We start from the raw sequence: 26,916 nt of genomic DNA, 5'->3' as shown, positions 1-26,916 counted from the left end.
CAATATTTCAATCCAACACGAAATTCTCATTGACAACTAATTTCGTTATTAAAATCAGAAACTTTGATTCTATTTATCTATCATCGTCATTACTGAAGGACAGCAGTGTCAAAGCAAAACAATCTATTAAAAAGCTAAAAGGGACAGTCTTGTTGAAACTGCTCGCAAATTGTTTAGATGTTTTTCGCATGTGTTACGATATATCCCTATATAATTTTCTAAACCGATATGTAAAAATGACGTAAACTGTTAGTGGAAAGTGTATTTATTCAGAATTTGTGCGCAGTTAAAGCGATTGTGCGTAATAATGTTTTTACGCGAAACAGTGAAGTGAGTTTCGAATGTTGCACTCTAATTGTACACGTCAAATGATTTTTTTGTATCTTCTCATTCCGGGCTACGCCGTCCGGTGTACTACTTGTATTCGGTTTTTGTTTTCCGAGTGCTCAAAGTTTTCAGTGAGAGAGTCGATTTCGCGAAGTCGAATGAAGAAAACAGCGATTTAGAAGTAAAATTTTCAAAAAGAAGTTTATGTCTCGCTTATGTCTTTTTCTCCAATACAACATCGTATTTATACCTGCAAATATAGAAAAGATAACCGCGACTGAAATTTTTTTTCGGTAGTAGTGTGCCATCTAGTGGCTAGTAGTCATTACGGTGTTAACGAGCGCCATATAGCTGCTAATTGCAGAAACCAATTCAACCATTTATGTTGGTTGAAAACAACGTTTTATTTCTCTAATTCAACTAAAAAATTAGTTGAATGGATATGAAGCGTGCCTTAGCTAAGAAATGACAGCACGTTTCATTGGTGAATTCAACTAAAAAAATAGCCATTTCAAGAAATATTTTATTATTATTAAGAAAATTAGAATTAAAAAATCTAAATTAGCAAAAGTAAGATTTTTTTAGTTGTCTCAAAAAATAACTAACTAAAATCAGAAAATCAACTAATGTTTTCGCCAAAATGCTAATTTCGGTCTTTCCGTGTGGCAGTATAGAAAGATATTCCAGAAAAGCGGCTTAAAGTCTATCAGCACAAAATTTTCTTCGTCCATTATCACGCCGGAAAACTTGTGAGCACAGGTTTTCGCCGTCACATTCTGTTTATAATTACGATGCAATACAGTTTTCACCTTGAACGACTTCATACCTTGCGCAGTTGCCAAATGTGTATCGAAAAATTTTAGAACTTTATGGACAGTACTTCCAGGAAAACCAAGTTTTCTTACTGACAGATTCGGATTTTCATTGCGACCGCATACAATTGCTTTTCACACTTGCTCTTCTTACGACAACATCTTCGATCTTAAAGCTTGTAGTATCAGCAAAAAATTATTTCAAACATTGAACAGACATACATTCATAATGTTGCGTAATGTTTTACGCGTTGATGAAATATTTCCAGAGATATACGTATTTAGGGGTGCCAAGATGTTGTCGCGAACAAGCCTTAAATTGAACAAAATGAAACATTTATCCATACTTTTATATGGTATTCAGGTATATGAGCATCTGGTATTCAGGTATTATTTGGAATTTTGCTTACTAGGATTAGAACTTTTACCACACATATATACATGTTTAACATTTCTAAAATTCATAGCATCATTTTTTTTTAACAGCTTACTGCAAAAGTTTAAAGAGAATCAATTGAAAACAAAATATTGTTCATGAAAAGCAATACACTTATCCATACAATCGAGCCGATTTCGGAAGAATTTTTCTCGCTTCGATAAAATAATCTAAAAAAACATGCGTTTTTTGGGGCGCATCAATCGCTTCCTCATGATTCGATGTTTTTCGACCTATGGGAATAAGAAACTGAATAAACCATTACAAAACTCAGTTACAATAAAAATTTAAAAAAACATGATATCTAATATAAAGAAAGTGGGATTTTCAAATTTTATGTACGACCTCCGATGTCTGCTCCTGTCTGCGCTCTTCTATGGCGGTTCATTTGTCAGTTTATTCTAGTGTATAGTCCAAAGGACCTGACGCAAACTGCCAATGATCACCCCGCGGTGCCACAATGCCAAGTTAATTCAGCGCGGATGAAAATTCTGTGATTTTTTCGTGATTTTTTTTCTGAGAACTTCTCGCAAACAAATGGTTTTAAAACCATTCCGATTTGATGTTTCTACGATACTTCACTTCATCGGTGGCGATATAGCCGGAGTTTTGAAAAAAAATCAGACGAACGGCTACTTCTTTATCTTCTCCTTTTACTACTACTTCTAGTTGGCGTCACCTTACGTGAGATGACACCGATTGATGACACAGAAAAATCTCATTGTAATAATCGAGTAAGTAATCGAGTAATCGAATAATAACCCAGATAATCGAATAAATTTCAATCGATTAGTTTCAAAATTATACTCAATTGTTAAATAATCGAGTAATTCGAAATTTCCGACATCCCTACTTGCGCGAGCCACTTTTGTTAGATTTAGCTCGTCTTGAAACAGTCGACTTATGTTAACTCTCAGTCATGTATAGATTTTTCGTCTGTGACAGTCTTATAGATGTCATTTCCATTACCGAGATTTTTTCAACAACCGATGGGACAAATTAATGACCAGCCTATACTGACCATTTGCCAAATAGTGCGGTATCCAGCTCCAACAAATCTTTTTGTCGTACAAATATTCTTGCAGTACTGAATGTATGGGATCAGTAAATGAAACCAATACCCGAATATACCTTTCAAAATCAGGTCACGCTCAGTATCAATGTTTTCTGGCACAACAGCTAATTTTTGCGAAATTCGTACTGAAGACGACCACGAGTGAATTCGGAAAACCGTCCAAACATAAGAACTTTTTCGCAAAATTAGATTTTTTCGGTGAATTTGTTACTTCTTGGAAAAGATTTCGACTTTTTCGCTCAGTGCATAATTTTTTAGAGTATTCAATAGATTTGTAGGCCTTTTTTTTTTGGATTCCATTTTGTACAAATAACGAAATACAAGCTACACCGATTAGAAGAAAATGGACGCATTTTCACAAAAATTTAAGTTTTTGTTCGAGAACAACCGCTTCTATGAAATAGGTTTCGATTGGGGATTTTATTGATTTAGACATATAAAATCATTTTCTAGTGACAAATTGGCTTTTCTTTTTTCATCAAAAACGTAAACTTTTGGAAATTACTAAATACTATTTCAGCTGTGACTGTTTTTTTTTTTCAAAAGACACTAGTCACATTAATGTCAATTGAAATTGTCAATGTACATTAATATTTTACATCAATGTTTTTTAATCAAATCGAACGGAAATATCGATTGCATTTTTTTCTAACTATACTTTTTCGGTCACTTTTTGAATTCTTAAAAAATTGTTTTTCACTTTTTTCAGCGTGTAGATATTTTAGTGTCCAATCGATTTCCAGCCATTTAAACGTGGAATTCCATTCATGATGATAAATAACTGCTCCAACAGTCCATTGGCTCTTTACGTTCAGAAACTTTTTTTGAAATATGGAACACTTCCTTTATCATACGTTCGTTACAAGCACAACTACAAGTAGATTTATTTTTCTCCGATTTATCCGCAGCGTTTGACAAGATCAGTCATCACAAAACAGTCAGTCAGTTTTAGTCTCTAAGTTAAGTAGATTGGGATAAAACGGATCATCAAACGGAATTATTTTCAATAATATCAAACAGATTGCGGGATAATAGTGAAAATGGGAGACTGTACAACTTTACCATTCGCTGTTACCTCAGGAATTTCTCGAGGAAGTCACCTTGGACGATTTATATTTTTTCTCGATCTCGACGATCTAGGTTTTTCAATCAAGTATACGAAACAATCGTTCACCGATGACTTCAAACTTTAGCTGACACGGAATTCTTACAACAACAGTTGAATAATTTGACTGATAGGTGTAATATTAACAGAATGCTATATATATTCTCTTAGTCGCATACAGTCTGTGACCAAGTTCTGCTATAATATGTTTCAAACTGTTCTGAAACGCACATCATCTGTGACGGGCCTAAGGTGGCGTTTGGGATTCTAAATTGAGTTTTATGAATCACATTGATTTTACTATCTCAAAAGCTTCTAAGCTACTAGGAATCATTTTCCGCGTTACCAAAGAAATCGATGATGTTCATTCGTCCTCCGTCGTCTTCCTAAATTCAATTCAAACTGATCGGTTTTAATTTACTATCTGTCTGTCGTGATCCCGTGTTGGCAGTTCAATGCATAGGGCGCTGGTCTTACAAGCCAGTTGTCGTATGTTCGAGCCTCGATATGGTAGTATTCTTAGTGTCAGATAGAGATAGTTGGCTTTCGGGTATTTTACCCGAAACCCGACCCGTACCCGTACCCGACGGGTTTTTGTCGGGTACGGGTAATTTTTTTGTTTTTAATCGGGTACGGGTCGGATACGGGTAAACAATTTTACTGCTAACTCGGGTACGGGTTAAATTTTTTTGATCGATCTGTACTTCACATAAATATGTTTACACGTTGACGAGAATTTTTTTATTGCACAACAGTTCTTCCGAAAAATAAACAATTTAATTCAAGGGGTTTTGACATTCGCATCCAGGATCAAACCTGACAGCTGGCATCTTTTTCTAAAAAAAGAATTTCTTTTCTTCATTAAAAAAAATGATCACATCATAGTTACGTGAAAAGTTATGTGAATATTTTCCACCCTACAATTTTTTTAATAATATGATATAATAAGACACACTACCTTAGCTCTAAAATGACTGGTTTGACGGCGAATGATACCAGGTGGTCGAAGAGAAGAATGCAGCAAGGGCGAGGATCCTAGAGCGCTGCACAGGATGATTTCTAAGATTTGAAAGGAGGAGATTCCACCGCAGAGATCTATAATAGATTCTACCGAGATCTATAATAGAACTGAAACTGGAACAAACACATCTCCAGCAAGCCGTTTTAGTTTTGTTTATTCGAACAGTTCTACTGTCAAATTTAAAACTGCACGGAAAGATCGAAATTAGCATTTTGGCGAAAAAATTAGTTGATTTTCTGATTTTAGTTAGTTATTTTTTGAGACAACTGAAAAAATCTTACTTTTGCTAATTTAGATTTTTTAATTCTAATTCTCTTAATAATGATAAAGTATTTGTTGAAATGGCTATTTTTTTTAGTTGAATTCACCAATTAAACGTGCTGTCATTTCTTAGCTAAGGCACGCTTCATATCCATTCAACTAATTTTTTAGTTGAATTAGAGAAATAAAACGTTGTTTTCAACCAACATAAATGGTTGAATTGGTTTTTGCAATTAGCAGCTATATGGCGCTCGTTAACACCGTAATCACTACTAGTCACTAGATGGCACACTACTACCGAAAAAAATGTCAGTCGCGGTTATCTTTTCTATATTTCCAGGTTGTATTGAAGAAAAAGACATAAGCGAAACATAAACTTCTTTTTGAAAAATTTTACTTCTAAATCGCTGTTTTCTTCATTCGACTTCGCGAAATCGACTCTCTCACTGAAAACTTTGAGCACTCGGAAAACAAAAACCGAATACAAGTATACACCGGACGGCGTAGCCCGGAATGAGAAGATACAAAAAAACATCATTTGACGTGTACAATTAGAGTGCAACATTCGAAACTCACTTCACTGTTTCGCGTAAAAACATTATTACCCACAATCGCTTCAACTGCGCACAAATTCTGAATAAATACACTTTCCACTAACAGTTTACGTAATTTTTACATATCGGTTTAGAAATTTATATAGGGATATATCGTAACACATGCGAAAAACATCTAAACAATTTACGAGCAGTTTCAACAAGACTGTCCCTTTTAGCTTTTTAATGGATTGTTTTGCTTTGACACTACTGTCCTTCAGTAATGACGGTGATAGATAAATAGAATCAAAGTTTCTGATTTTAATAACGAAATTAGTTGTCAATGAGAATTTCGTGTTGGATTGAAATATTGCTGGTTTGTGTCCGGAATATTCGCCAACTAAACACATTCTCTAAAAATAAGAGATTTTTTTAGCAAAGTAAACTCTCAATTTTAACTAATTTTATAGTTATTTTTAAAATTTTGTTGTTAAAATCAACTAATTCGAAAACAGTAATACGAATTAGGCGCAGAGCTAATTTCGGTCGTTCCGTGTGATATACACTGCCGTTCCTTTTTTTGTTTTTTGTTTTGAAACACGAGTAAAACGATGCTGGTGCAGCCAGTTTTTCTTGATATAATTTCCGGATTCAAATTTCAAAACTGACATAAATCATGCATTTAGAACTGAAACACTCCTGAACATACCCTAACCGTAACACTGAAATATAGTTTTGCACATATTTAGTATTACAAATGATGGTTTTTAATTTTTTTTTTGTTTCATTTATAGAGGCTTTAACATTAATGTCATTCGCCTCATCGGGTCAGAAAAACTTTCTGACCCTATGTGCGGGGTTGGGAATCGAACCCAGGCGAGCTGCGTGAAAGGCATCGACTTACCCATCACGCTATACCCGTCCCCGGGGTGGTTTTTAATTCATAATACACCAAAACCTCCATTCACGTAATAATGGGGGGTTCGTAAATCGAACTATGACGTTATTTGGGATTTTCAACGTAAAAAAAGTTTTCCCAATGAATATGTCTTATTGCCACGGAGAACCCTTCGATCATAAAATTGCGATATCGCAGTTTTTGATTTTTGCGATAGTTGATTTAACTAATTTCTTTTTGATTCAACCAATATGGTTTCTGATTTGCATATATTCAAACAGTTGAAAAATATGTTGTCTTGAATGCTGTCAAATGCCGGAGACAGTTGAAAGCAAAACAATAATCGTAATGGAAAATCAACAACTTTTTTAGTTGAAATCTGCTCGCGTCGCTTCTAAATGTCAATGAAAACAACATCGATGGTTAAAGCGTTTGGTGAAATTGTGTTCATTCGATTTGAGAAATTTATGATAACAAGTGTTTATCTAACAGCGGTGTTGTGATAAAGTTAGTTTAAGATGAAAAAGATTTGGTGACAAATTAGAAAATGTTAATGAATGATCATCTCGTAATCTTTCAGGTATGCGCAAAAATTGTATGTTTCAAATTCGATCATTGATTTACTTCCAGCAGACTGTTTTACTTCCAGCTGTTTGATACCGATGATGATGTTCATGCATTAGCAATAAAACGCTTTTTGACATGAATTTAATTTATAAAAGTAACAGGAGCGAAGGGTTTCAAACACACAGAACGCGCTGCGATTGAATGGCGCGTTTGAATTGCCGTCGCAAAATTCCAATTCCCAGCGGTTGATGCACCCAAGCTCATATAAATTGACTAAAATTATCAGTGCATAACTTTAGTTCAACCGTTTGAAGGCATCATCTTTCAATACTTATTTTAGGTAAATTTAATAATTCCGCTAATTTACTCGCCCCTCCGGGCACTTTTGCTGATTAAAAACGTTTTTCTACATCAATCATTTCCGATCGAATCAGAAGTATTTTGTTAGAATTTAGATCTTTACTGATCTCGACTTGACATGATCATGATCATACATAAATCAAAATCACTTAGAGCTCAGATCAGTTCTGATTTCGTAATGATAATTTATTCCTTGATTAAGATCACTTGAAATCAGCAGTGATCGGTGGTTTCCCCAGCCCTAATGATATTACATGTCAATATAAAATACTGTTTATATTTTAACAACGATATTTATTTCATGAATCTCAACATACCGAACTTATTTCAAATAGATCATGACGTGTATCAGTAAGTATATTTTGATTATTTTCGCAAATCAATAACATTGTTCGAGTTGATTCAACTATTTGCAATGTCTAAAACAAAGAAAACCGATTTATTTTTCAACTAACAGAATTTTGTTTCAATAACAACACCAGTTATTTCAACTAAAATATTTGTTGAAATTGGAAGGTATGTGTCCTCACTAATTGACAGCATTTTTTTTTTAAACAGTTAAATTAGTTGTTTCAACCATCGTTTCTGCTAATCGAAAAACAAAAATGACAGTTTAGTTAAAACAACAATCGATTAGTTGTACCAAATTTTAACCAATCGAATTCAGAAAATCAACTAATATTCTGGTTGAAATGGGATCGCGGGTGGTTCTGATGGATATGTATAATATAATGGATAATTTTGGAACGAAAATTAACAGTATTTGCAGGAAAAGGATGTTCTAAGTTGCATCAATATCCAAGATGACGACTTCCGGTTAATCGATATTCGTTACAAACCCTCTGAATATGGGTATTTTCGGAACAGTAGTACATGGCGGAAAACGATGTTTAAGGTGGTTCCGAAACCAAAATGGTGGCTTCAGGTTAATTACTATTCTTTAAAAACCCTTACAATTTGTGTCGATATAATTCTATTTACTCGAATACCTCCACAATTTGCAAACAAGTGCCCTAAATAAAGCAAAATTCTGGCTATAAAGAACTGGAGCAGATGGCAGGAATGCCATTCTGGAATTCGGAATCACCACAAACGTCATTTTCCTACATTTACTTATCTAATCCGTTCCGGAAATTTTCATAAAAACCAAAAACCGCTGCCATTTCGCAATGGTTCAGAATCTGTCAATTTTTATGGCTGCGTCCTGTTGTTTACACTTTTCTCTAACCACTTGTGCAGTTGTTTATTTGTTTTCATTAGTTTTTTTTCGAAATGCGTGGACTTTCAACAGAACAACGTCGAAAAATTATGTACAAATGGTGCACAGAATGCGGGCTGTCACTGAGAAAGATAGCAAAAATGGAAGGAGTAAGTGAAAAAGCCGTGCGAAATGCAATAAGGAAGTTCAGTGAGGATAACACTTTTGTGGATAAACCGAAAACGAGTCGAAAAAAAAGGTCCTGCTAACCCTCAGTTGGATAAACGTATACTGAAGGCCTTCGAGCTAAAGAAGAAGGTTTCAGTTCGGGATGTGGCCAAAAAAGTGGGCACTTCGAAGTCAAATGTTTTTCGTGTTAAAAAACGTTTGAATCTTCGAACCTATAAGAAGCAGAAACAACCAAAACGTAGTCCGAAACAAGAAGCATCGATCAGGCCGAGGGTTCGAAAGCTGTACAATACGATTTTTGCTGGAAATTTGAACTGCATAATCATGGACGACGAAACCTACGTAAAACTCGATTACAAATCCTTGCCGGGACCACAATATTATAAGACGCGAGAAGGGCAAGTTTTGAACCAGTCCGAGACATCGATTGAAGTCGAAAAATTGGTAAGAAAGCTATGGTCTGGCAAGCAATTTGTAGCTGCGGTAAGATTTCGAAACCCTTGATCACCACTGCTTCAATGAACAGCAAAATATACATCAAGGAATGTTTACAAAAACGACTTCTACCCATGATTTGATGCCACAAGGATCATGTTGTCAACGGTAGAATGGTATATTACCAAAAATGTCATTACCGCATTACCGCATTACCGAAGGCACATCTTAGGAAACATGTCTCGGCAGCCGAAACCATTCAACAGTTCGAAAAAGATTGGACAAAAGTGTCAAAACTTGTCGCCAAGAAGTCTGTACGGAATTTAATGAGGAACGTTCGCAAGAAGGTGCGCCAGCTAGTCTACAATGGCTAAGTAGCAAATGTTGAGAATAATATTCTGTTGTTGTAGTCTAATATTATCAGTACATCGAATAAAATTTGACTATCTAACACTTGTGAATTATTTACAGCGAAATCAAAGTGCGTCCATACTTTCTGGGACAGTCTTCATTGTAGTAATTTCCGTGGAATCTAAACGGGCCGGGAATTATTTTCATTGTATGTCAAAACCTCTTATTTGGGTTATTTGGGATTTGGTTCGCAAATAAAGACTACGTTATTTGAGATTTTGTTCGTAAACAGAGCTACGTAAAAAGTGGTAACGTAAAAAAAGTTTACGTAAACGGAGGTTTGGGTAAAATTAACGGAGAACAGACAATAGGTTGAAATTTGGTTAAGTGTACAACTATTTCACGATTTAACTAAATTAAGTCCAAATAACAGTGATATAATAAAAAATCATAAAACAAAACGTACTATTCTATGTGCTATTATATGTACTATTAATATTCCGATTGTGCAGAAATAATTGGGTGAGAACTCTGCTGGAATATAGCTATTTAGGCATTATACTAAAAAACAAACAGAAATAAGCCGGTGTGTTGATCGACGATCAAAAATTTCAGTAAACACCGCGCCGCAGCCAACCGGTTAGCGATGCTCGTTTATTTTTCTGACGGCTTGACATTTATCTCCCATTTCGCGTGATTTCTTAGTTTCTACCCGAACCCGTCCCCAAGGTGACGGCCAGTAGGGCATCTGACCTCTTCATTATTTGCAGCCAGATCGGGGTGTGTGTGTGTGTTCACGGGCAGGGATCTCTACTGAAGATGGTAGTCGTACGAAGTAATCGAAAATCACTCTCCCGCTGCAAGGTCAAAGCAAAAGTTTTGGTTTGGGTTGAATTTGGTTTCGTGTTTTGTTTTGCTAACCTCCACAGCTGGAATGGAGATAGGACCGAGATTTTCTGATTTCGGATCAGCAAGTTGTGCATGTGATGATGAATGAAATGCAGACAGGGTCAGTAGGTTCATTTGCCATGTGGCGGCTGACTGGTTTGTTTAGCCAGTTGAAGAAGGTGATGCAGCTGGTTGTGTTTTAAATGCTAATATCTCCGCCATCAACCACCGGCAGTACGAACCGCTTTCGACCAAAATTTGCCAGAAGTTCACTGCCAATGTCATTGATGGAATGATTAACCCTCACGGTTACTCTGTGAGATACAGATCCAATGACTTCAGGCAAGTGGTGGTGTATTAATTGCCACCGGTTAGCCGGCTTCATTAGCATACATATGAGCTTTCATTATCAATTGACGCATTTGATGCATGGGAGTATTTTATGTTTCGAGGCGAACTAAAGATTTCTGCGCTGGTTGCTAATGAGCTCGTTGTTCATTTTTTTGTTTTCAATCATTCTACCGAAAATATATAGTAAACAAAGTTTGTTTCAAAATACAAACAAACGAAAATCCCATCAGGTAGCATAAATGCAATCGTCCAAAAATGAATGGAAATCATGTTTTGTTTGGTGGTGTGATACGTTTAATGGATTGCATAACATAATCAGTCAGATGTCCGGCCCTTTCATAATAACGTCGGTCATAAAATTTCAGCTAACGTTTTATTGTCACAGTCTAAATTGTCATGATAAACAAGGGCCACTCAAACATAGTTTTTGTGGATAACAAGTTCGAGCACTTTTGTGTTTTGTTTGTTTGATTTAATAGCGACTTGAACCGTTTTAAACATTTACCGTTTCGTGTTTTCTTTTGAAAGATGGGTTGATGAAATTTGGAAAGCTAACAAAAGATAAGATTTCAATCTACAAACATTTATATTTTTAATTCAAGAGAGTGGGTTAAAATCGTCCGGATTTAATAGAATTCGCTTGACAAAGTGCTCTAGAGGAACAATTTTTCTCTACCCCATCGAACGATGGGAAGCGATGAGTAGAAGCGTGTTTACAGTTGTGACTGCTAGTAGAGATATGAGGCCACACAACTGACAAAAGTAAATGCAATATACAGGAAAACTAAAGAAATTGTGTGTGTTTGGAGTAAAAGCGTCAGCGGTTTAACACATTTAGTGGCTAACTTAAGTAGTAGCATTGTTTTAAACCAGAAAAGTCGAGCTGAAGGGATGGTTAAGTAGACACTATCAGTTCACTCTCACATCTCATCCAAGTCAGTCGATAAAACAAAACCGCTTACGTTCGGGACAGAAGAAACCAAGTACAGTATTGTGCAGTGAACAATAGAACGACCTCGAAATGAGTGAACCAAACGAACAAAAGCTACTGCCGACACGAAAGAATACAATTGTTGTTGACTCCAGGCAGTGCACACCTTTGATACGAGAACTTGAAGGTTTGCTTAAGAAGCAAATGCAATTTGACATTAAACGTGTGCATTTACTTCAATGCAATAAGACAAATAATGTTGTTTAGATCCAGTTTTATAAAGAGTTGGATGCAATTCAATTCGCAAAAGACAATAACAATGTGCACTATGTGGAGCACAAGAACATTAAATACAACATTCCAATATATATGGAAGATAGTGCTATAGAAGTGCGTGTGCATGATCTTTCCCCAGCGTCATCGATCCTCTCTATCGAAAAAGAATAGTGGAAGAACTTTTTCCCCGGTATTCTAAATGGCGTACGTTTGTTACGCATTCGCTTGAAGAGGCCTATACCTGCTTATGTAACTTTCGGTCAGGATACAAGAATCCCGTGAAAATCACTTGTTACCTATGACAATCAGATGGCCACATGTCAATATTGCCAAAAAGCTGTTCACTACGGTATGCCACGTGATAAACTGGACAAGGAGACAACAATACAAAAGGACAACGGTGCTTCCTTCACACCAACCCCAAGCAACACCAGTACACCTGTGACAGTCACCATAAACAGGGAAGTATCCCCTTCAACGAAACCATCCAAGGTAACCTCTATAGAACAAAGTACACCAGCTGCAGTTAACAGCTGCTCCAACCAACCAGTAACTGCAAACAATGTACAACAAGGCGCATCTACAGCAACTAGCAACGAAATCAACAACAATACCACGGCAATGGATGACGAGACGAACCACGAACAAAGTGCCCCTCAAGCATCGCAGGAGGGAAATGGAAGCTCCTCTCCCCCTAAAAAAAGGGTGACAACGAGATCCAATACAAAAAAATTTTTAAATTAAAAACTCAGCTCAAGCGGCCACGTAAAGCTTGTCCGCAAATAGGTCTGAATAAAAATATCGTTTATAAAAAAAATAGATACTATAGAGCAGTGGTTCCTACAGCCCACTAGTGGGCATTAGCTCATTTTCAGTGGGTGGTAAACTCAAAATTGTTAACAGGTGGGCAATGAGTCGCAATTAGTGGGTTTCGATACTTAAAAATCTTTCTGAGAAAGGCCCTGAGTAAAATGTATCCATGACAAGTTTATATAGACATGTGTGTAATATATCATTGCGAAAAACAATTCCATTACTAACTATCAGTTGGAAAAATGATGTGATTAGTGCGTATTCAATTCTTGTGAGATTTGTGAGAAAGAAAAGGAAAGTAAGAAGATGAAAATTTAAGTGCTATTACGACCAAGAATTGGTCAAATAAGGATGAGTGTAAATGTAAATTAGTAATTCATTTTTTGTCTATATTCCAAATTCAATTCATACAAAATACAGAAAAAAGTCCAGGTTCAGAGTCCAGATGGTCAGAATGACTTTCAGAATTCGAGTCCAAAATCTCCTGAGGTCAGACCCGAAATTCCGATTCATGTTCGGAATTCACGTCCAGAATCTTGCTTCCCGGTTCAGATCCATAATTTCTGTCAGGAATTCAGTTCCAGAATCTAGACTTGGGTTCAGAACTCATGTTCAAAACACACGAAATCGTATGTATTACCGTCAGGAGTTCTGGTCTATATATAATCCAGGTCCAAAATGCAGGCCTAGAATTCGGATCCCGATTTTCGCTCAAGAATCCAGCTCCATGCTCTGAAACTAGGTCCAGAATTCAAGTGCAGAATTCAGGTGAAGAGTCAAGGTTGAGAATCTAGTTTTAGGCTCAAAAACTCTGTCACTAGCTGATTCGGGGTCAAAATTCTGGCCAACAACTAAATTAAATTCCAGAATCCAGATGCAGAATTCAGGTTTACGTAAAAAATCTCTGTCAATAATTTTGGTCCAGAATCTGAGTCCAATTTCAAAATTCATATCCGTAGATCCAGAATTGAGGTCCAGCATACCGTTCCAGAACTCAGATCCAGACTAAAAATTTCGATCCAGAATCGAAGTCCCGATTTTAGGTTCAGAGGTTTGGTCAAATTAGTAAATTCAAGTACAGTTTCTGAGTTTCAATTATAGTACCGAATCCTACTCCAGAATTCAGAGCTTGATTTAGAACTCAGATCCAGAAACCAGGTCCTTAATCACGCTTCAAAATTATGACCCAGAATCCAAATCCAGAGTTATGTTTCTGAATCCAGCTTCAGGTACAAAATTTAAAATCAGGATCATGTTCCAGGTTCACGATTCTGGTGCATTCCCAGTATCTCTGCCAATTTTTTTGAGTAGAAATCTTGTTTGGGATTTTGAATTCTCAGAATCCTGCTCCATATTTAGACCCAAAACCTCCAACGGGAGTTCAAGCCTAGAAATCAGGTCTAGAATCCAAATCCATACTCAGTATCCAAGTGTAGATTTCTGGCTCAGGTTCAGAATCTCTGTCAGAATTCTGTTTCAAAAATCATGTCAAGATTCAGTATTCAGATCCAGAAACCTTGTCGGATATCTAAATACAGGTCAATCTCTGTCAATAATTTAGGTTCAAGTTAAGAATTAAGGAATCCTAGAGAACTCAGGTCCAGAATCCAATCCAGACTCACAGCCCAAGTGAAAAGTTTAGTTTCGGAAACTCTGTCAGCAGTTCAGAAAACAGTATTCCAAGTCTAGAATCCAGATCCATGTTTCGAATATAAGTACTGAATTCTGCCTCATGTTCAGAATTCATATTCGGACAATGAATCTCTTTCAAGAATCCAGGTTCAGATTCAGTATTCTGATCCAGAAATCTTGTTCGATAGTTCAGTATTCTAATCCAGTGTTCAGGACCAGAATCCAAATCAATACATCGCTTAGTTACTACTGGGTAAGAGGACTTACGAGTTTTTTCTAACAATCATAGAACCAAATACCAACAAATGTAGAAAAACAGTCATGCACATCTTTATCACCAAAACATAACTTTTGTCGTAATTTCACCTGTGGGTAGTCGCAAATAAACTGTTTGACTTTGACTTTTTAAGCGAGCTCTTCAAAAAATCATAGTGATGTCTACATACGCCACAAGAACGCCACGTCCAATGCAGAACTTTTCTCCATTACTCAACGAAAAGACAGTCTGAAACTATGACCGATAAAATGAAAACAATGATATCTAAAAACTAGCGTCATAAGCTTTCAGAGACAGTTATAAATCCGTCCGCAACCTTCTCCAATCCGGGGAAAACGTTCTGCCAACTGAACTACTGTGGATGTGATAATACACAAAGCGGAAGACTTCCGGCTAGAAAAGAATTTGGTATTTGTTCTGACTGTGCACGGTCGGTTAAGTTCACATTTTAGTTGGTCACCTGTGATCCAATTTCGCACTCAAAAACTTCATTCCTCTACCAGTCGATCTTTCTTTATTTCTCCAATTGAGCAATGATATGTGAGGTTTTGTTGTTGTTTTGTTTATCCAATGTTCGAACGATAGGGTCTTGAATTAACAATTAATTTCTACCGCGTTGGGATTGGGAATGAAATTATTTAAATAATATAGTTTGGGAACCACTGCTATAGAGAAATTCCAGAAATTAACAGTAGCAAATGTGTCAAAGTCAGAATCGACTTGTTCCTGTTTAGATGGAGCTTTACACATATCTTCATCTTGCATGGACGGAGAAACCAAGAGGTCACTGAGCCGACTTCAACCATTTTTGGCTTGTTCAAAAGCTACTATCAGATCCAACATTCAAATATCTGACACTTCCGGTTCTGGAGATATAATTGTAAAAGCGACGTAACCGACAAGCTCCGTTCGTTTGAGATGGCTCAACCGATTTAAACAATCTTAAGATCGATATAAAACTACTATCAATACATTGACCAAGTTGGAAAGACAAATGGCAGAATTTCATGACAAATGGCAGAATTTCGGAGATATAAAGGTATAAGTGACGTAAGCGACAAAAGGCATTTTAAAATATTCAAATCAGCCTTATTTTTCAAAGCTCCCAGTTCTTCGAGTAAGTGTTCTGTTAAATTGAACAATGCTTTGGTACGTTGCGTATAAGGAGAGGGCCTTAAACACTTTGGAAAACCATGTTTTACTTCTTTTATTATTTTGAGCTGGTTTGGTGTAAAGTCTCGCTATAACCACTATTTTACGGTGTAATCTGCAGGATCTACAGCTCCACAATAATTATCATACTTTTTTTGATTTCGGGAGGGGCCAGTGTCCCTTAACCTCCTCCCACCCCCTCTAGGTACGTGCTTGCCCGAAATGAGTTAAATGTGACATTCTGTTAGCAGGTGCGACTGCCAAGCAGTTGTGTGCTTCTGTGGCTCAGTCGCTTAACAGACGTGGTTCTCGGTTCAAGTCGCGGCGCTCACTATCAGTATTCATTTTTTTTATTTAAATGAATTTCATGTTATGGAATTTTGAACACAATATTAAATGTTCTTCCACGTAAATTTGCGTGAACTGCGTCGCTCCATTTATGTGCATCTAATAAGATGTAAAATCACAGGGGCTTTTCGAAGTGTGTATATTGAAGAAGCCAAATGAATAACAAACTCTCAGAAAGATGATTTTTTGGAAAACGATACGCTCAGAGTCAGAACTTTAACCTGTGTTCTTATGCAATCTGTGCATACGCGCTTCCAATTTCCGTCATTCTGTAGTAGACACAGTTTAAGATTTTGAGCACTCAAAATTCTGTATTTCTGGATGAAACCTTCCATTTGAATCCATTATATCATTTGTGAAAATCGGTCTAGTCATCTCAGGTAAATCTATGTGCGTTATGTTTTAGAATTTGAAGACGCTGCTTTTGGAACCGAAAAACTGGTAAAGTCAAGTTTGTGTCAAACACGAACTATTTTGGGATTATATTTGTTTTCTTTAAAAGCGATGCTTGTTTAAACGGCGCAAATCAACGAAAAAATTAAATGACTTCCATTTTTAATTTTAAAAATAATTTTAAAAATTTTAGAAATATTTTATTATTAAATTTAGTTTTCGGATATCTCCGGTGAACGGCCGCAACGATATAAATTAAATTAATTTTCGGAATTCTTGAAAAAGTTTTCAGCTTTTTTCTACAGTGTATATGTTATTAGGAGTTCCTAATCAATTTCCTGCAACTTCTTCTTGGACTCCATTTTCGTACAATCTACAGTTTCAGAGCTACCACGGTTTGAAGAAAGTGCATGCCGAAAAACATACGCCCTTTTTAATAATCAGTCTTGAGTCTTTATCCGTGCGAAACAAATGTTTTGTCATACTGAGTTGTCGTTTGCTGTCGTTTGTCGTTTTTGTCATACTCAGTTGTCGTTTGCTGGAAAATATGAAAAAACAGAAAATATCATTAGGCAGTTTTCCGATGTAAGGTTTCGCTTCGACTAAACAAGCATTTTAACCGTGTAAAACATATAATAGTCGGTTGCTAATTAGTAATTAACCTTTAGTAGTGCTAATGTATCTATTTATTGTACCGGAATCATTGCAAATTATGTTCCTCAGGTGCATTGTGAAGAAGAAGAATATATCAGTACATTTAGAAATATCACAATGTTTTTAGGAGGGCATATTATAACACTTTACCCTACTGCGTAATAATTATTCTATTCTTTCATGAACACGAGATAGCAGGGCTTGAAAATTGAAGCAACGAACATGAACAAAAACGTTTCACCAATACACCAATATTATAAAAGAAAATATATGATTTTTTGAAAATATTAGACCCTACGGGCTCCCTTGAGTAATAAATTGTTCCATTAACTATATAAACAAAACACTTTAAACGCGTTTTTCTCGAAAGCAGATTTTGAAAGTCAATCAAACAAAAACGTTGGGGTCTAGAAAAACTTCTACTGAACACCGCAATTCGTGATTTTTTAGAAGCGTCCTCAAAAATACCTCTTCATCAACTCATATCACCCCCCCTCCTCAAGTGTACGAACTCACTTGGTATTTACTTTATAAGTCAAAGCACAATAAATTAAAACCTTATTTCACATGAGTTTATCGATCACAAAGAAAATATTGATACAATAAATTGCGCAAACGGATTGCGTCATCGATGAAATTCATAAAGTATGCTATACATAATTTTGCCTAGATGGCTGATCATTCCATATAGTAACCCGCATTCGATCATGTAATTTTATCCTTGGCTCAGTGATTGCCGGCCGGCATTATGCTTCGGCTACTACACCGCCGATACGGAAATTGAGTTGTTTTCATGTTCTAACTAGACTCAATAACGATCGTCCAGTTTTCGCTCACCTACAAAAGCGTCACAATTGAATATCTAGATGCATAAACCTTGAAACTGTTTCCGCTGCCAACTTAGAATAGGAAACTTATTAAAACGATTCCTTTTTTCTTCTATTTCAGCTCCCACCCGTCGAACCGTTCGTCATGGATCAGCTGTCACTTCAGCTAACCGGTGGACCGCAAGGTTACAGGATTAATTTGAAAAACATGGAAGTATTTGGCGCTAGTAACTTCACCGTTAAAACTATCAAGTATGTATGGCACCCGGGACTGGCTTTGGGTCTATTGAGAAGGTGTTAATGTTTGTTTTTTTTTTGTTTGTTTTGTGGCGCAGATTGAGTGATGGCGACAAGCCGTTCGAAGCCAGACTCACCATTCCGAAGCTGATAATCAACGCGAAGTACACCTCCAGCGGGGTGCTCATTATCATTCCCGCCAGCGGTGCGGGTGATTTCGATGCCGTTTTCGGTGAGTGTTAATGTGTTTTGATGTTATGATAAGCGAGGGTTTGCTTGGATTTACGTGAAACGATGCAGGAAATCAGTTTTGAAAACCCATAATAAAATAATTAAGACTTTGCTGGAGTTTAATGATACTACCCGTGTTGCAACATTATATTTTTTTTCATATGGAAGTTGGTATTAGCGAAAATGGCTCACAACAACAATAGAAAAACGATCAAAGGAACAACAATGAAAAGAACAAAGATGTGATCATTGAACCAACCGGGCTTTTCAGTCGCTACTAATTTGCTATGAGGACCTTTATCTACATGTTCACATCTAAACGTCAGTTCGATCTTAGCATTTTTTTCCAGAATGAATAGTGCGAAGGCCTTGCAATTCGAAGTAGTATTTTGTGTCTTAAAAGTCTAAAATGTCCCAAGCGGCTACTGTTCAACACATGTATAGATTATAGGTGGGTGAATGTCGGTGGCGATTCAATTCGCGGTTCGCTTCGGTTAACATCGAAGTCGAATATGATAAACTCAAAATCATTCCGCAGGTTACAAAAATTTACATCCGGAAAGACATTAACAGTAACCAGTAACGAACTCAAGACTGCGAACAAGAATTAAGATGAAAAGAAAACTATTTTCACTTACAACTATACTTTTGACAACAACGAAAACTGACGATGAAGCGATGGTTGACAAGATAAGCGACTATCATAAAGTTTCGCGGTCCAATAATAAAAAAAGTTTTTTTTTTGATTTGGCGAAAAATTGATCTCGGCTCAATCGTACTTGAGAACATTGAGTACTTCAATAAAGTTTTTAACAAATAATAGGATAAGATGGTGTCATTGAAAATTGAAGTCTCTGCTTATAGTTGAACCAACTGACAAAACATGGCTTTAGATTTAAAAAAATAGATCATACAGCGAATCGTTACAGATGAAAATCAAACTTTGATGAAACTACATTGAAGATAGACCGCAGGCACCGTTAGCACTGTGTGAGCGAAGCTACAGATTCCTGCGTAGAGCTCGTGATTGAGCATTTGTGTTGATCTCGGGTCAATCGAATCTTTTAATAAAAAAATCAGTAACTGTCATAGCACGAGATAAATCTCGTTGAACTTACAATGTGTCAATCCCAATGTTAACATAGCTCGATCTTCATACTTCGGCAGCTGTTGTGAATCAACCCAGAGCACCTAACAGAGTTCAAGCCTAAAAAATCTGCATTCTATCGATTCAATCCGATTAACACCATTGAGGCAAGGAGTGTATCGAAAATAAGCTATCCACAAATTTTTCTTTCAAATTATGATAAAAAAACGATATTTTATTCAAACTAAACATTGATCCTTTATTGTGCGAGGTTAAACTTGAGCATAATGAAAACCGAATGAAATTTAGGTTATTCCTTTACGAAAATTCGAACTTTTGATCGAACGCTCTTCATCAAGTTCCGGACAAGTGCATTTTTCCAGCTGCCTTACCAGTCTTCTTGAAGACCCTCTTCACGATTGCCCAGTAACGTTCTATGGGGGCAATTTGGTGGATTGATATTTTTCTCAATGAAATTTATACCCTTTTCCGCAAGCCAATTAAGAGTGATTTTTGCATTTTAGATTTCTGCATTCATAGTTCCAGTAGTGTAAAAAATGGTTGACTTCAAACCACAGGAACATATTGATTGCCATACCAGAACCTTTCGACCGAACCTGTCCGCATCGCCCACATCCTCCGCATCGCCCACATCCTCCGCATCGCCCACATCCTCCCCAACGACGACAGTAAAGTATTGTGGACCTGGATTCGTTTTTGAGTCCTCCTTTACATCGTCTCATCGTCTATCAAAACGCATGCATCCGGACACTGCAAAAGACGCGAATAAAACTTCCGGGCCCTTGTTGCTGCTGGCTTCTTCTGTTCTACACATTGTTTCGAGATTTTCGGCTTCTTGTAGGTCTTTAGAGGATTTCGCCTCTTGATACGCTGGATCATTCCGACACTCGCTTCTGCTTTTTTGGCCAAATCACGTATTGACATTGATTTGTTCTTCATGATTAGAGATACCACTTTCTGGTCCAGTTTCGGGTTGGAAGAACCGGGTTTTCTGCCTCTTCCTGGTAGCACATCCAAAGAATAGTGTTCCCCAAACTTATTAATGATGGTTTTAACACTGGCATGATGAATTCCAACCTCTTCGCCAATTTTTACATAGTAATACCTTTCTTATTTAGCCATGTGACCAGAACCTTAATTTTCACTTCCTTTTCAATACGCGACATTTCAACCACACAAACAAGTAGAATTTCGACGCAGAGAATTTCAACCACACAAACAAGTAAACTGTGATCTGAGTAAAAAAACCATAACAAATACATGCGTACAACACAAATGTATGTGGATAGCTTATTTACGATACTCTCCTTAGTAAGGGTTCCATGTTACTGAGAAATAGTAAAGTATTGAGCCCACTAGTGAACAGTACACAGTTTTTCGACAGTAAATATCCCGTAAACGTCTTGAACTTTGTCACATGTTATTCTTTGTATCGAAGTATCACCAATACTGTAGTCAAATCGAACATATTTTTTTATCGTGTCCAGCAGTAATGATCGAATATTTGTAGGGTTAACTACTACCAATTCATTGAACTACGTTTCTTTACCGATTGATAAACTAGAAAAACGACAGCAAATCGATGCGACGTATTTTGATTTTTCTAAAGCATTGTACCGGGTTCCTCATCAGTTCGCTGTGGAAAAATTTAGGCGAGGTGGATTTCCTGATTGGTTAACCGATTGCGGTCTTCCGTAACGTTACTTCGGGTGTACCCCAAGGAAGCCATCTCGGTCCACTTCTTTTCGTGTTATTCGTGAACGATCTTTACACGCGTTGTGGATTGCGGTGCTCTACAAATGGGCATTGACTGAATCTTAGATTGGTGCAATAGAAACGGCAGGACAGAAAACGTTAAGCAATGTAATGCGATACCTTTCTCATGGGCACAGTCTCTAATTATATTCGAAAACTCAATGATGATGGCTTCAGTTGAGCGAGTATCGTTCTCGATTTCAAGCTTCGTTTCATCGAGCAGTTTTCATTCTTTACTACAAAGGTCTATGCAGTTTTGAGACGACGAGTATATCCTCAAGACAGTTTATATCACACTGGTATGAAGTATTCTTGAGTATGGAGTTATAATTTGGCTAATTTTTTACCTGCTAATTGATAACTTCGATTGCCCATACTACTGGTAAGATTTAGTTTAACGTTCCGGAAGCCATATCTACATATTTATCTTCTGTAAATATGTTTTGAAAATCGGGTTTTTTTTGCAGACTTTCGTTCAAAATTTACAGACTTTTCAAATTGTCGCGACCATTTTTTTTTTTGCTCGCCAAGTCAGTTTAGCGTATCATTAGAGAAATTGTTGCCAGCAAGGCATACTTACTGACAGCAGATTTTTTTCGGCTCTTGCAACTCTGTCTGAAGATATTTGAAAATTTTAACTAGTACAAAATTCAGTTGTAAAATTCAGGTTCGGAATCCAAATCAAGAAATTTGGTCATAAATTTAGTTCTAGAATTATAGAAATAAATCATTTTCAGAGTCCAGGTTCCGAATTTAGTTATATAAATGAATTCTAAACTTGAATTCCGAACCGTTATAAAGGAACTGAATTCAGTTCCAGAACCTAGCTCCAGAACACAAGTTCCAACTTTGGTTCTAGCATGCAAGTTCTGAATTCTGGAAATAAATTCTCAAACAGAATTTAGGAACTTTATTCTGAATCTTAACTCTGGAACTGGTTAAGAAGTCAATTCTAAAATTAAGGTTCGAAGTTCAGATCTAACATTGAGTTCCAGAAACCAGATCGAAAATTCAATTTTGTTCATAATTTAAAATCCCAAATCAAAATTCTGGACTCGAATCCTGAAAATAAATTAAGAAACTAAAATCAGTTCCAAAATCTGAACTGGTCTGCTGGTTGCAGGCGACTACTCACCATGACATCCGAAATGCATGCTTGTGGGGAAAACATAAAAATTGATAATTTTTTACACTGAATATTCTAACGAAGAATCCGGCCTGTTTGCAATGAATAGATTAATATTTTGTCCCTACTGCGCAAATTTGCTGCCCTTCGCGAAGGGGCTGAAATTCATGCAGCAAACTGTTCCTGCAACTAGAAGAGGTAGGACTCGCCTAAACAACAGGCGACGCCAGCAGCAAGATCTTGGCCAGCAGCAGCAATCGAACCAGCGGGAGAAGGAGAAGGTTGGCGAGAAGAAGCTGCCGAACCGCAGAAGAAGCGCTATTTAAAATACAGAAATAAAGATAAAAGTGAAAAAAAACAGCGAATGAGAGCTACGATCTGAGCGTTTGAAGATATAGAGCCTGAAGTTTGGTTGCTACTGATGCTGGTGGAAGATTCTCACCATGACACGTCCAGTACCATCTAATGCACTAGAATATATTAATGATTTTCGTTTGAAGTTTGCCATTTATACTCGTCCTGTAGAACATCGGGACAGATATGTGCCTACCTTAAAACCGTCGGCTCGGGTACGAGAAAGGTAAGCAAGCGTGATGCGTTCTCCTCATTGTTTCCAAAAGTTTGTGAAAACTTAGTTTTTGATTTATTTATTGTTATCTCACAATATTGGCAATTTAATCATTAATAATTGCTACGTTTAGCACAACTCGAGATAGTTCTACCCATTCTTTCACCACAAGGTGAATTTTGTAAAGGCGCCTCATAGAGAAGTAGGACGTATTTATGGTCAAAATTAAAAGATGCTCCCACCTTGATTTTCGCAAGTAAAAGTGGCTGAGTTACACAACTGTATAGCTCATTTGATATCAAAAGTGTCAGTGCAATGAGTTATGCTACAGAACATATCTTTATTATCTATTGAATGCTGAAAACGTGAAAATGTTTATTTTTCTTTCCGTTTCATTTTAAACTCGTCAGTGAAGAGCAGTTCAAATTGAACTACTCAGTGCAAACTTAAACAGTTCAACTTGACCCGCTAAGTAGACGTAAAGCTAATGCTATTTGCAAAACACTTATTAATTGACACCGAAGTGCCATGTCTTTGCTGACGTGCCGAACGAAAACATTATTTTCGGCTAATCCTGGCTGATTCAGGTATGGTCATTTATGGGTTAGGTTTTTTATCCATGATCTGTTTAGATTCGATCTGATGTTACGTTTTAGCTTCCAAATGAGTCTATGATTGTCAAAATCTGGTGAGCCATCATTATTCCATGCACTTTGTCGGTTACGTCATTTATAAAATTGTTTTACAAGAACGAACTGTTTGAACATAATCTGTGACCATATCATAGCTTTCAATCGAACTGAAGTTTATTGGAATCGGCTACATTACTCTTGCGATTTTCTCTTCGGAACCAGAAGCTTTTACCACGAACCATGAAACTTCTAAAAAGTCATATGAAAGGGCATAGACCCTGCCCCTCTGTTAAAGCGACCCTGGTCAAAGAAATAAGTGTTTAGTTACTCAAATAAACCCAATATTAAATATTTCACATTTTTCCATTTTCCTGCCGTACCCTGTAGGTTTGAGTTGTCCAAAAGAGTATCTTCAAAATGTTTTCCCTCTTTAACCATTTTTTTTCTCATTCTCAGATGGAGTCACCGCCGATGTAAAGGGCCGCGTGTCGTTCAACGAGAAACCAACTGGAACCCATATGCGGGTGGAAACGCTCGATCTGAATCTATCGATCAAGAAGCCCCGGTTGAGCGTTTCGAAGATCTTCAACAACAACCGTATTTTGAGTATGGAAAAATGCTGAGGATAGAATACTGCGAAACATTGCGTTTACTTTGTTCTTTCTGTGCTAGTCCCAAAGCCCCGATACTGATATGTGATGTTTTCTATTTCAGCCGAAGCCACCAATCTGTTCCTGAAGGAAAATGGCAACGAAGTGCTGCGAGCCCTGCAACCTCAGCTGCAGAAAAAGCTGTCGGCCGAATTCCTCAGTATCTCCCACCAGCTGATGGATAACGTACCTCTCAGCGCGTTCCTCATCGATTAAAATCGATTTTTTTTCTCGTAAGGTTCTATTCCGCATGTATGTTGGACACGATCATTAGATTTTGGTGTTTTGTTATACATTGTCTTGCCGATAGCTGAACAAATTTGTGAATTTGTGTATCATGAATATTATAGGGATACTCATTAATCGTTGAACGAATCGTACATAAGAATGAATTATATGAATGAATTTTTCCGGTACTAGTGAAAACAAAGAAAATATATATTGTAGATAATCGTGTAAGCATAAAAAAAAATAATTTGTTAAAATCTGAGGTCTCCGCAAAGGCAGACTAGAGTTAGTACGTTGGCCTTGTTTCAAGTTGATCATCAGGCGTCAATAAAATATAATGTTTTTCAAATAGGTCTTCTAAGTACCTGGAATTGTGATCACCTATGTACAACACTAATGAAAAACTTCGCTGAGTTGAAATTCGAACCTATGACGGCAGCTGCATTTGAGCGTAGTTTTATATGATTGTAATAAATATATGTTTTGTGATAAAAACCATCGCAGTTAATTGACTATATCACATCCAAAATAGAACTCGCATTAGATAAATTAAAATATAAACTAATAACCTTACAGTCCAGTGAACAATATTAAAAATTTTCAAACTTTTGCTTCTAGAAAGACAACAGACTCATTCATGAATCTTTCAGTGATCCAACAATTATTGCATCGCTGCTTTTTTTCAAATTTGCAGATATTAGATTATTTATTCGAAGGTTTTAAGATAATTTAGGTAAACATTGCTATAATATTCATCCCATTAGTAAACTCTCGATGTTGTTTCGTGGATTGCCCGACTTCCAATCCGTGAATTGTGATAAAATCGGAAACAAAGATCTGAGTTTCGGCTCTTGAAACCAGTTACACAGAGGCCCTTATTCTGCGAGTCGAGTGAGGTGACTCGACAAATCTCACCTCACTGTCACGTGACAGTAGTCACCCTATTCTAGGAGTCGACTCGGGTGACGAAAGAGGTTCATTCCAAGGTGAGTGAGAAGATGTACCTTAAGCGACAAACGATTCATTTCTCAAACGTCAAAACAATTGAAATGACGTCGAATCGAAGAATCGCCTGTTGTGAAGTGAATACATTGTTTATTTCGATTGAAACTTATTCAATGAAAATCTTCATATTTTTGCAGGGTTTGTTATTTGCATGCGTTATTCTAATATAAGAAATAATCTGAGTGCACTAATATAACAAATACGCTAGTGCATGCTCGCGATAAATATTCCAGCATCGAAAATGATTTGGAACTCAGTTGAAATTTGCCTAATGGGCCGTGGAAGCCGCTGATAGTTCCTGCCAAATTATATTTGATTAGTTTCCTTCAGGAATTTGGTTACGATGGCCGGTACACTCGATTTTACTACGTGTTTCGATAAACTGATAGCCGGTGACGCTGTGAAAAATTAAAAGAGCAAATTGTTGCAAAACACAACCGCACTAATTAGCGTTTCAAGTTGATTGTCGTATGTTGGTGAAGTACGCTTCTGATGATGGCCAGGTGGTGTGTACGATATGATTTTGCTTGCAATTTGTGGTAATGCACTATTACCAAATATTACATTACAAACTAACATTACATCATATGTGAATAGACCCGAGAAGAGAGAAATATATATGGCTGTACGAGTAACCGTGTGTACGTATGTTTGATTCGTCCGAAGATAAATACAACATATGGCGACGAGGATGGTTATTTATCGGTTCCTAATATAGCAGTATTGTCGCAGTATTCTCATTGGTGAGTATAACAATATAGAAAACAAATATTTCGAAGGTGATAGCCATAATTCCTCGAGCTAAAAGGTTGGCATACTTGATCGGCACTTTTCCGATAGCAATGGCGTCTCGTTTTGAGACCGAAGAAAACAAAAAAAAAAAGAAGAAAAAAACAGAGAATGTCTAAACAAATAACCATGAAAATGGTGAATCTGCGACGAAAGCAGATGGCTACTCCGGCAGGACAGGAGCGGGCTACTCCGGCAGGAAAGGAGCGGGCTACCCCGGCAGGTCAGGGGTTGATTACCTCGGCAGGAAAGAGGTTAGAAAAATGAACTTGAGAGCACCGCGGCAGGTCAGCGGTCGAATTTTCTCTGGTCATTGATAAACGTGCAGTGCTATCAGATGTACTGGTTTATCGGGTTTTGTATCGATTTAGTTGCGTGCTGATAAATATTTAATTTGAAATTGATGATTACACTTGAGAAATAATCTGGCATCACTGTTGAATGAATCGAGAAAAACAAAACAGAAAAACGTCACAT

The 26,916-nt window shown here is 36.9% G+C and overlaps 1 protein-coding gene across 1 annotated transcript in view; it reads left to right on the top strand.

The window, feature by feature from the left end:
- Positions 1 to 25,140, top strand: part of LOC131428172 (uncharacterized) — a 62,969-nt gene extending 37,829 nt beyond the window's left edge. The window contains exons 3-6 of the mRNA XM_058591888.1: positions 18,232 to 18,362; positions 18,446 to 18,579; positions 24,224 to 24,373; positions 24,482 to 25,140. Of these exons, the coding sequence (XP_058447871.1) occupies positions 18,232 to 18,362; positions 18,446 to 18,579; positions 24,224 to 24,373; positions 24,482 to 24,633 (567 nt within the window). The 3' untranslated portion in view covers positions 24,634 to 25,140. The remainder of the gene's footprint in view (positions 1 to 18,231; positions 18,363 to 18,445; positions 18,580 to 24,223; positions 24,374 to 24,481) is intronic.
- Positions 25,141 to 26,916: the final 1,776 nt, after the last annotated feature.

Source organism: Malaya genurostris, chromosome 2, assembly GCF_030247185.1.
Source record: "Malaya genurostris strain Urasoe2022 chromosome 2, Malgen_1.1, whole genome shotgun sequence".
In the NCBI taxonomy this organism is placed as follows: domain Eukaryota; kingdom Metazoa; phylum Arthropoda; class Insecta; order Diptera; family Culicidae; genus Malaya; species Malaya genurostris.
This window is presented reverse-complemented; position numbering and strand designations above follow the sequence as displayed.